The sequence below is a fragment of the Echinops telfairi genome, unplaced genomic scaffold (assembly GCF_000313985.2).
Source record: "Echinops telfairi isolate 266 unplaced genomic scaffold, ASM31398v2 ScPeMD7_7468;HRSCAF=8506_0, whole genome shotgun sequence".
In the NCBI taxonomy this organism is placed as follows: domain Eukaryota; kingdom Metazoa; phylum Chordata; class Mammalia; order Afrosoricida; family Tenrecidae; genus Echinops; species Echinops telfairi.
Genome location: NW_022111369.1, coordinates 39731747 through 39744232, shown reverse-complemented (window position 1 = coordinate 39744232; position 12486 = coordinate 39731747). Strand labels below are relative to the sequence as shown.

The window sequence follows — 12486 nt, the reverse complement described above, 5'->3', positions numbered from 1 at the left end:
TATGGCCATATTGCTCCTTAGAGGCAAGGGCGGTGAGACTTCACCTTATATAATTTGGAGATGTTGTCGAGAGAAACCATTTCCTGTAGAGAGAGATGTTTAGTAAAGCATAGGGACAGCTAAAAAGGCGAAGGCCCTTGACAAGATGGATAGACATATTGACTATAGCAAGGGACTCAAGCACAGGAACAATTGTGAAGATGGTGCAGGACCAGGCAGTGCTTCATTCTGTTGTGCACAGGGTCACTATGGGGTGAAACAGCTCGCTGGCACCCAACAACAACAACAACAACAACAAAATTCCTTCAAAAGAAAGCTAAATGCAAAGCCAATCTAAAATAAAAACCTGTACACGTTTCCTTATATTTGTCTCCTACATTGTAGCTTTTACCTTTTTTGTTTTAGAATGCAACACTGGACTTGCATAAATGATTTCTGGGTAGAACTGTTTCAAAAAGCTAACTTCTACTCATACTTACACAGTCTGTAGCTGTGACGACTAATGAGCTTGAGATGACAGATTTTCCTCCATTGAAACTCACTGAGACATTAAGAGTGCTGGAAGAAAATGAAGAAACAATAATTTTAAATTATTTGAATAGAAAAGGATAGAAGCGTTCTCTTTTACTTAAACTGGCCAAGAGTCCCTAGGTGGTAGAAACGGTGAATGAGCTTGAGTGCTAGTCCACCCAGAGGCTCCTCAGAAGACAGACCTGACAACCCATTCCCCAAACTTCAGCTATTAACAATCCTATGGAGCTCACTTTTATTCTGACATACGTGAAATCATAATAAATCCATTCCCTAGCAACTGACATGTAAACTAGCCAGAAAGGAAACTCAGAAAGGGTCAAAGCCTTCTATCCAAGATCCCAGTTTTTCTTCCTTGGTTGCAAGTCCTTGGGAGACAGAACAAATTCCTTAAGTAACTATTTTTTCCTAAAAGAAGCATTTACATAAATAAGAATCGTTTAAAAAATTCTTTAATCCAAAGAAGTATGAGAATTGTTTCATTTTCACACACACACACACACACACACACACACATATAAAAATCCTTAGACACCTTTTAGTTTAACTATCTCTTGTTGACAGATATTATAATGTAAACAAGCAAGAGTTCAAATGGCAAGAAAAGGCTAATGGTTCAAACCAACCCAGAAGCATGTGGGGGAAAAGGCCTGAGGATATTTTTTGTAGGGGCGCTTCTACTTTGTCACATGAGGTAATGATGAATCAGAATCAATTCAAACAATGGCACCCCACAACTAGAACAACACAGACATTACTCTCATTGCAAGATCATTGTCTAAGTATATAACACCAAAAGCTAGAAACCATTCGAGTTAAAATATAGAGAAAGAAATCATGAAGATAGAGATTTGTATGTAAGCATTTGTGGTAGATAACTCGCAGCCATCAAGTCAACTCCCATTTATAGAAACCCCAGAGGAGAACTGTCCCTCTAGGTTTCCGAGACTGTAACCCTTTAGGTTAGTAGAAAACCTCACCTTTCTCCCCCGTAGTGGCTGGTGGTGTCTAAGCACTGACGCTCCAGGTAGCAGCCCATTGCACACACCTCTGTGCCACCACAGCTCTTTTGCTACAGATACAACTCCAAACCAAACTCATCGCCTCGGGTTGATGCCAGCTCATAGCAACTCTACAGAACAGGGGAGAACTCCTCCCTGTGAGCTTCAGAGACTGTAACTCTTTAAGGGAATAGATAGTCCCAGGACATTAAAGTATTCTCACAAAAGCAGGGAAAGGAGAGGACTATTTTTTCCATGTTTAAGAAATAGCATAACTAAAATATGGCTTTCAGATTATAAAATAATTTAATATGAATTAAAATTTCATTAATTTAGATTGTAACCATTCATCATCTGGGATTGTTTAGCCAGGACTTGGGAGGAAATTTACCTTGGCAACTTTTTAAAATGACTTTTTTAAAAAGAGGGGGAATGATAAGGACATTTTAAAGTATGTAAGGAAAATCGCTCTTTGATATGATGTGATAATTCTCATATGGTAATAAGAGAATTCTCATATGATAATAGGTATAACAAAGAATCAATGCTATCCTCTCCTCAAAGTATAGTAATAATTTGTTAGGCTGGTTATGTATACTACTGTGCTTTATAAAATATCAAGCTCCAACTCTTATAAAACGTTCTAACATCAAACATTGGTTTGCATAAACTTTGTCTTAATTATTTTTAACTAATAAAATCTTGTTAAAGAGAAAATTTCTTTCTAGTGTCTTAAATTGACTGCCAAGGACTTATGGACAGGCAGTTAGCTATGGGCAAAAGCAACCTCAAAAGACGTTTAATAGATAATGTCAGAAAGGTAAGATCAAAGTATCATTTAATGACTGCTATGTGCCAGACAGGAGGAAAAAGATGAGGCTGTCTACTTCCATAAAGATTTACAGTCTCAAAAATGCAATATAGTCTCTGTAAATCTGAAATGATTTGATGGCAGTTATGTGTCAGGCAAAAAGCCCTGGTGATACAGTGCTTAAGCATTCAGCTGCAAACAGAGAGGTCAGAAGTTCAAACGAGCGAGAAACATGTGGCAATTTCCTTCATCTATTTTCCAATCTTGGAAACATAATGGGTCAATGCCACCTGTCCTCTAGGGTGACTGTGGGTCAACATTGACTCGAGGGCAGTAGACTAACAAGGGGAGTGTCATACACTATCTAGGCATTTTAAGGGCTTTTCACTTAATATTCACAATTACTCTGAAAATAAGTAGTAATTTTCACAGTTTCATGTATGAAGTACCTGAGGTGCAAAAAAGCAAATTATCTTCCCCAAAGTCATAACACCAGGACTCCAACTAGTTCTGAGCTCTTTCCCACAGAGGAGGATGACATCAAAGTTCTTAATGGATTTTTTTCCTCAGTGTTACATTTATACTTCAGATTCAGATGGCAATGCAACAACCAAAGCAAATTCTACCAGAGATTTTCCAGCTAAATTCTTCCAAATTCTTGTAAAGTATAAACAAAGAAAGTTGAGTTAAATCTACACACAAATAAAAAAAAGAACTGTGTGTTTACATTAACTTAACTTCTGAACTATTCCAACACACAGTGCCAAATGGTCTGTTTAAAAAAGAAAACTAAAACGTAATTGTTCATTGTGAGAAACTAAGTGCCTTGTTTGTTTTCTCCCAGATTTTTTAACAAGTAAACATAATTTAATCCAAAAATAATCATTCCTGGTTCCTAATGCCTCCATTTAAGGGTCTACCAGGAAGCATAGGGCATACTGGACATGATTTTATTTTCTAGGAGGATTATTTTGATTAATAATAAAGTGTGATTGTTGCAGCTAATCTTATTACGTACTTCAACTTCAAAGGCATCAATAGATATTGACTGGGTTTGTTTATAACATGTCATTCAGAGTTCACAAGAAATGAAACCATTCGCTAATTAGTGAAGGAAGCATCTGATCCTGTTAATGCTTGCTCAAATGCCATAAAAGATGACACAAACATTCATAGCTCACTCTTTCCTGTAGTATAAATGCATACTGATGATAGATAACACATGGGCAACCAAAATATCCTCAATCCCCTAGAAAAAGATGAGTTAAAAAAACAAACAGCTCACTGCCATCCAGCCGACTCCAACCCATCCCTATTGTACAGGACAGGCTAACTCTGCCCCTGCGAACTTCTGCGACTGGAATTCTGGCTGGTGGTTTGGAACTAGCAGCACAAAGCATAACCACTATGCCACCCAGGCTCCTATAGTATGATTCGTAACTGTCAACTAGAACTGCCTTAAGTCTCGCCAGACACAGAAATTCTCCTGATGATTCTTTTGATATAGAGGTAATCCGTTCAAACAATATAAGATTTTATCTTCCGAGAGTAGTAGTAGTCACTGTTGTTGTTGGTAGGTGCCTTCTAGTAGGTTCCAACTCATAGCAACCCTGTATGCAAGAGAAGAAAACACCATTTGGTCCTGGGCCATCCCCACAATTACTGTTATCTGAGACCATTGATGTAGCCACTGTGTCAATCATCTGTTGAGGGCCTTCCTAGTTTCATGACCCCTCTACTAAACCAAGCAGGATGTCAGTCTCCTGCTTCTGCTCCCTCCTGACAGCATGTCCAAAGCACAGGAGGCAAAGTCTCCCCATGCTTACCCCTAAGGAACATGCTTGCTTTACTTCTTCCAAAAGACATGAGGTTGTTGTTCTGGCAGTCCATAGTGTTTTCAATATTCTTTACCAACACCATAATTCAAAATGATTGATTCTTCCTCAGTGTCCTCATTCAATGTCCAACTTTCACATGCCTATGAGGCTATTTAAAATACCATGGCTTGAGCCAGGCGCACCTTTGTCCTCAAAACAACTTGCTTGCTTTTCAACACTTTAAATAGGTTTGTGCATCAGACTTACCCAATACAATGCACCTTTTGCTCTCTTGACTACTGCTTCCATGAGCATTGATTGTAGATCCAAGAAAGACAAAATACAACTTCAGTCTTCCCCATTTACCATGAGGTTATGTTAATTATTGGTCCAGTGGTGAGGATTTTGTTCTGTTTACTTTGCGTTGTAGCCCATACTGAAGGCTGCAATTCTCGATCTTCATCAGCAAGTACTTTACGTCCTCCTTGTTTTTAGAAAGCAAGGTTATGTCGTCTGAATATTGCAAATTGTTAATAAGCCTTCCTCCAATCCTGATGCCACATTCTTCTTCATATAAGCCAGCTTCCCTGATGATTTGCTCAGCACACAGATTGAACAATATGGTGAGAGGATACAACCCTGCCAGGCACCTTTCCTGATTCTAACCCATGCAGTATTCCTTTGTTTTGCTCACACAACTGTCTCTTGATCCATGAACAAGTTCCACGTGAGCATAATGAAGGGTTCCCAGTCTTCTCAGGGCTCCCCATCGTTTGTTATGATACATTCAATTGAATGCCTGGGCCCAGACAATAGAACAAAAGTAAACATCTTTCTGGTATTCCCCACGTTCAGCCAAGATATAAATCTGACATGAGCAATGATATCCCTTATTCCACGTCACTGTCTGAATCTGGCCTGAACCTTTGGTAGCTCCCTGTCAATGTACTGCTACAACAGTTATTGAATGATGTTTAGCAAAATTGTACTTGCATGTGAAATTAATGATATTGTTCTGTAATTTGAACACTGTTGGGTCGCCTTTCTTTGGAATGGGTACAAAAATGGATCTCTTCCAGTCAGTTGGCCAATGAGCTGTCTTCCTAATTTCCTGGCATAGACAGGTGAGTGCTTCCAGTGCTTTATCAGCTTATTGAAACATTTCAATTTGTACTCCATTGAACCCTGGAGCCTTGTTTCTGGCTAATGCTTTCATTGCAGCTTGAACTTCTGCCTTCAGAATCATTGCTTCTTGCTCGTGTGCCAACTCGTGAAATGTGTGAATGTTGACTAGTTCTTTTTGGTACCGTAACTGTCTGTATTCTTTCCATATCAGTAACACTACTAATGACTGCCATTTATTGTTTCCTTTTGATAAGCTCCAAACTCAAACTCACCACTCCCTAGCATCAAGTGGATTCTGACTCAGAGTGACCCTACAGGGCAGGGTAGAAATGGCTCAGTGCACTTCAGAGACTAAGACCCTGTAGAATAAAGCCTCATCTTTCTCCCACCTTGCAGCTAGCAACACAACAGTTAGCCTACAATGCTACCATGGCTCCATTAATTCTCACAGAAATCTATTAAGTAAGCACTATTATCATTGCTATTTTCTAGGTGACAAAACTGCCTAAACATCATTCTCTGACTCTGCCATTGAAGCACTTAACTTCTATACTGGAACATCTCCTCGCAAATCTCCATGTATAGTTTACGGTCTTCTATTTAAATTTCTCTCAATGGTTTAGCATCCCTCTTCCAGTTTTTAATTAAATATTTATATGCCCCAATGGTTCATGAGAATATTAGCAATATTCTAAGTAGACATCTTTTTGAATGTATATTTATTTACTATATATACTTACACATAAGAAATTTGCTGAAAACTTTCTCTGAAGTGTTACAAACAAGAAAAACACAATATAAAACTGATTCTTTTAAATTTCATTGTTAGCTTAGGAAAGAAATAGTTAAATTACTGGCAGAATATTGGCTCCCTTATGGATCAGCTACCTTTTCTGAACGTAATACTATCCCCTTTCTGTTGCACAATGGATGCAGCCATCTCTCCCCAGCCCAAACCCCAAACCTTGAACTTTCCTTGCTCTAAAAGTCAGATATGCATATTTAATGCCTTCTACTATTTTATGTCATTTCTGTTTGTAACTCTGGATTGTTTATACCTACAGGGTCGCAATAGGGAAGTTATGAGCCAGACTCGACTTGATGGCAGTGAGTTTAAGTTTTGTTTATTCCTACATAACTTCTAATTTCTATTAGCATTATTTGACAGTGGAATCCATACTGTCAGACATATTTTACGATGGACAAAATTATGTTTAAGCAATGTGCTTACATAATTTCAGACATAGGAGAAAGGAGGAATTTATCTTTGTTTATCCTGCAGACCCAATGAAATTAAAAGAGGGGCTGAATTAAATGCTTTAGCCTGGACAATAAAACAAAAAGTAAACATCTTTCTGGTGTTCTTTAAGTCAACATACTTATGACATATTACACATCATCATCTTAATCTGGCCTGAACCACAGAATAAGAATACCTGGGGTTTGAATCCCGGTCTATTCTTAATCTTGAATCCCTCCATTTTCACAACAGGAAAAACTACACATATTGTTTGGGGGAAATGTTTTCTGAAATAATGTATGTATAATGTACAACATCATGCCTGGGACACAAAGGTATCTATAAATCACTGTAGCATGTATTTATCTACTAGATTATTCAGAATATAGAGGTAACTCACAGCCATCAAGCTGATGCCAACACCATCAACCTGTAGGACAGTCTAGAACTGTTCCTTTGGTTTGGGGAGACTTTTAGTCTTTCCAGAAGTACACAGCCTCACCTTCCTGACATGGAACACCAGTCTTTCACTGTTGGGTTAGATTCTCCTTCCTCCTTGAGAAGTCAGATGTGTGTACTCCCTCTCCCCCCAGTTATTTTCTAATACGATATGTTCTATTAACAGAACAATATTTCTCTTAAACCCCACATTAGAAGTCTGCTGTGTGTGTGCTCAAACCTCAAAACTAAAAGTGCACTGCAGTCTCATGCTATTACTCATTACTTTAAAATATCTATTTATTAATCACCTCAAGTTAGGCTGCACTAATCAATAGGACTGAAATTAACAACATACAGATGACAGTTAAACTGAGAAAAAGCTGCACAAGGAAACTATCAGAAGAGCATATGATATTTACTAAGGCAGGAATAAGCACATGGGTGCTAGAGAACCATGTGGGAGACACGACCCACTTGGCCTTGGCATGGAGGTAGTAACAAAGTTTTACTATACCTCTAAAACAAAGTCCTAAAGAATGGCCGAGATTTTGAACTTAAAAAAAAAGAATAGGAAACAAACAAGTCAGCAGAACATTGTCTTAGAAGTCAGATGGCAAGAAAAGCATAGAACAATCAAGAAACTAAAGCCACTCAATATGCCACCGGCACAGGGTTCCAGTAAAAACCATACGAATAGTGGCAGAAAAGGGAATAGATAAAAGATCATTAAGAACTCAGCGAGTCTTTGCTAGACATTGGGAAACAGTGTTAAGCACATTTCAGCTACATAAATATATGATTAGAAATCTGTGTTACAAATATCTCTCTGGGTGACAGAGGGACTCTATAGAAGAGAACATTTCTAGAGTAGAATGACACGCTACGAGACTGTTCCTATATCTTAAATAAGAACTAAAGGAGAGCGGAACTAAAATACTGGTAATGAGGGTGGTGTGAAAATAAAAAATGGAGGGAGATGAAGAAATTTGAATAGATAGGACTTGATCGTTTGTTGAAGAAGTGGAAGAAATGAAGAAATAATGGTGACTTCGTGGTATTTGCTTGCCATGAATTGGTAAACAGTCTTGCGTGGAGCACACCAACCGAGGAGTTAATCTGAACAGAAATTTAGTGAGTTCAATTTGGGGTCTTCAAGATTGGACATCAATTAGCCAATCAAGTTGGGAGATTTCAATCAGGGAGATTTGAACAGTAAGTGTGTAGATAATGGGTTGAGCGCTAACAAAAACAAGTGAATAGAGATTTGGAGATCGGCAGCAGGAACAGGAAACCTTCGGGAAGATGAGTTCATGGGTCAAGAATCCGGTCACGATGCAAACGGACAGTTGAAGGACTGTCCGAAGAAGAGAGACTGGAGTGTACTGAGGAGAAAAAGCAGCCAAGAAGAAGAGAATTGGATGTTATGAAACAAGGGGTCAGTGGCCTGCATGCTGCAGGAAGGGCAAGGAAGAGAACACTGACAACACTTTCAGTTTCCTTCTCCTAACTAGGTTCAGCATTGTTTAGAACATTTTGCAAATACCTTAATCTATTCTTTGTTCCCTCCTTTGAGTATTTTTTTTTCAAACAAAAAAACAGAAGAAACATTAACAACTTAACAAAGAGATTGTTCAAAGTGAATTTTATAAGCACTCATACTCATTTTGATAGTGCTAAAACTAAATTCAAGCATGCTAAATGTAATTCTATACAAAAGATTAAACAGTTATGTGGAATATAATTAAGTAAACAAAATTCAGAGAGTTCTAATGGTCACATACTTTTATTTCGTGTCTAGAGACATAACTGCGCCTACAGAACAAAATGGTTCAATGCCATATGCCAGCGCTACTCTGATCGGAGAAATCTCGTACTCTAAAATACGGCTGACATTTCAACCCATAGTAACCTATTTGAAAAGTCTTCATCTGCTCCTGGGTTTATGAGTATCCAATAAAAGATGTCTTTTTATGACCCATTAATAAAGCTGAAAAAATTAAGTAAAATTGTGAAAGTCACTTGCTAGAAGTAGTAAATAATTTACCTCCAGTTTTCACATACTGAAAATTAAACTGGCAACTACTCAAATAGTTATTAAATTATGGCGACTTAAGATATTTTGAAATCAAGTGCAAGCATTTAATACTCTGCAGAACTTGTTAAAAATTAAATGTATGAATAATAAAGGTTATATGTTGAAAAATAAGATTTCATATCTGTGCCTAATATAAACATTCTACTTCAAGCTAAGAGTAAATAAAAAATAATAAATTATGTAAAAGGACACTCTTCAATGATTAGATCAAATAATTTCTTCTTGGTGTATCTCAATATCTCAATATCCATAACAAGTAGCATTGTCTAGAAGTTTACTAGATTTAAAAAATTAATTATATTCTGAGAGGTACTGGACATCACACCTAAAGTTATATAATAATTTTTTTAGTGTTACACTAAAAAATTGCTACTTTGTGTATTATAATAAAATAATAAAGGTACTTGGAAATAATGACCAAATTTTTAGTGCCTTTCATCCAAAGAAGTCACGTCTTAGTATAATAAAGACTGCTATAATATAAAATTTAGAAGCAGATAAATAAGAGGATTTAAGTGCATATTTATGTAATATTTTCTACATTAGCATTTAGCTGTCCCAATTTGAACACGTTTAATTACAAAAAATGTGCTGAATACTGTAATAAGAAAGTTCCTTCTCTTGAGCTGAAATGTGTTTCCTTTACTTCTACTCTTTCTTTTCCTTTTTCCTGAGAGCAATAAAGAATAAATCGAATCTCATTTTCACATGGTGAAATGTGAATGTTTCCAGTGTTTGATGAGAGTTCAATGTGTCACCCCTGAATCATATATATTTTCGGTACTTTAATATTCATCACATTTAACTTTCCCGTACCTATCAACAGGGAGCCCTAGTGGCACAGTGGGCAACTCGTTGGGTTGCTAACCACAAGGTCAGCAGTTCAAAACAACCAGCCATTCTGAAGGATAAAGGTGAGGCTTTCTATTCCATAAAGATTTACAGTATCTGAAACACGGGGGCAATTATGCACCAAACTATCTGTCAATACCTTGTTGGCCCCTCAGAGAGGTGTTTGAAATAATTTCCTAATAGACAACTTCTGTAACTGAATATAATATGCATAATTTATAGGCAATCTAGATTAGTGAGCCTTATTATATTTATAGATATAATCAGAGACCAATATACTGTGTAAAAGAAGAGATAAATTTTTCACTATTTTGGAGGAAGATGGAGAAATACAGAAACAAAAAGGGTCATAAACCTCATTTCACCAAGACTCTAATATTTATATTCAAATTTATGACATTAATTAATTAGTACCCATGGTTTTAAAAAATAATAATAAAATAAAGTCTAATGTCCCAAGAAGCAGAGAAAGAATTTTAAATTGTGACAGTATCACATACTACTAAGACAATAAACATATCTAGCACGGTGTGTTGCTGAAAAGTGTTCATGTGAGAAGCTGTGCTAAATCCAGAATTTCTCCAACTGGGAAAGTTTTAATTTTCTCTAAATTAAAATAATCGGCTTTAATTTAGGCAAAATAGACAAAGCTGAGTATTTTTTAATTAAATAAATAAGGTTGGCAGAAATCAAATGATCCTATTATTAAGGCAGGCTCTACCCCCAACCGAGTCTGCCACCCGGTTTGTCTCAACGGTCCTTCGATGTCAGATGCTTTTAATTTTCCACAGAACTAATGTCCCAACACTTCTTATTTAAAACACTCTGTCAGGAGCCTTCCCACACTGCCTTCTAAGAGAAATAATACTATCAGTTTCATCTGATTTAGATATTTATTTCATATTTGCCAGAAGATTCTGGCCAATGTTTTCGAAAGCACATTTAACTATACCATATGCCTCCTTAAATCATCTCTATCAAACAAGCTGTAGGATAAAGCTCTGGTTCATTCTGTTCTGTTTTTCTTTCTTCACAATGTGTTTATGTATATTTACCCAATTTGCTCTGTTCTTCCTGCCAAATTACAGGTTTGAGATCTCAACTATTGTGGAGCAGCTGTACTATTGTGGATGCCTCACAAAACAAGGGTCAAAGAATAAGTCTATATCACAAGTAAAGCTGATATCTACATGCTAATGGTAAGGCTATTACCCTGCGATACAGAGGAATCAAAGGAATTTCAAAAGTCCCTCCTTGTCAGAAATAAAGAGGACATTTTGGTGGCAAATGTGTCACTGGCATAAACAAACTAAACAATGTGGAATTTTTCCTTGGTAAAACAAGTTGCTTGTGTGGCATGCTTTGTTCTTTAAGTAAGTTATATCCAGTGAAAGGCATCGAGAAGAATAACTGTAATATTTTGACTATTAAGAACTCCTTTTAGTCTTATCCTACATAAAAACTAAACTCTTTGCCAACAAGTGAATTGATTCATGGTGGCCCGATGCGGTCAGAGAAGAAGCGTGCTCCACAGGATGGTCAGTAGTCAATCGCCAAGCCTTTCTGCAAAGGTGCCTCTGGGAGGATTCAAATCCTCACCTGTTTGTTAATAGTCAATCACTCAATCCTTCTTTCCACCAGAGATTCCCCTAGTTCTGGGTGTATATGCGCACACACACACACACACACACATATATTTTCTTATTTATTAAATATCATTTTATCCATTTTTTCTTCTTCCGCATAATGTTTGCCAATATATGTTTTTGTTTACTATATCACATCAATTTCCAAATGCAGATCTGTATCCCAGGTATTGGGTCTTCTGCTATATTCTTAATCAGAGCCTGTAAGGAAATATCTTCATGTTAACCCTCTTTTAGCTCAAAATCCATAAGTCTTGTTTTAAAAAAATGATAATCCTAAAATATAATAAAATTCTGGAATCACTTATGGATGAGAAAGGAAACAACAGAGCGAGCTAATGAGACGAGGCCCATTCCCATGGATCCAGCTCAGGGACGATGCATCTGGCTCTGTGGCTGTCTGTCTAAGGTTACTTCACCAGTGTGTTGTCAATTATTTAAGTGTGAGAACAGGAGGAGCCATCGCCACATCTGTCACCCTCACACAAGAAAAACCTTCATTCACTGTTGACCAGATGTGTTTATTTGAAACATAGATTAACTAGCTATTTAATGCGTTTCAATCCTTAGCCAAAAGCTAATTAAGAGGACATATTAAGAATCAGTCACCTTACAAGGCTCGACTATTTCAGTTGTGTTGATTTTGATCCAATCTCTTAAGACAGCTCATCTAAAAAAACTACCCAATGAAAATTCAAGGCAAAGGAAGGGTCCAAATTACTAGTAACAGAATAGGTAAAATCAATAATGATGTTGTTCTCAATTGCCCAATATGGCAAATAAAATCTTCTCAAGCTTTCCTTCAGTGGTATCAAGTAAACAACACAAAAAGAAAAGAGAAAGCTATTCTCTCAGACATGTCTCCTTCCCAAAACATTTTCAGCTTGCTGGAACAAATGATAGCTTCTCATGTCTGCTTTTTATGAT

The 12486-nt window shown here is 37.0% G+C and overlaps 1 protein-coding gene across 1 annotated transcript in view; it reads right to left on the bottom strand.

Moving 5' to 3' along the window:
- Window positions 1-12486, bottom strand: part of ANTXR2 (ANTXR cell adhesion molecule 2) — a 200879-nt gene that overhangs the window by 137163 nt on the left and 51230 nt on the right. The window contains exon 11 of the mRNA XM_045284347.1: window positions 480-558. Within this exon, the coding sequence (XP_045140282.1) occupies window positions 480-558 (79 nt within the window). The remainder of the gene's footprint in view (window positions 1-479; window positions 559-12486) is intronic.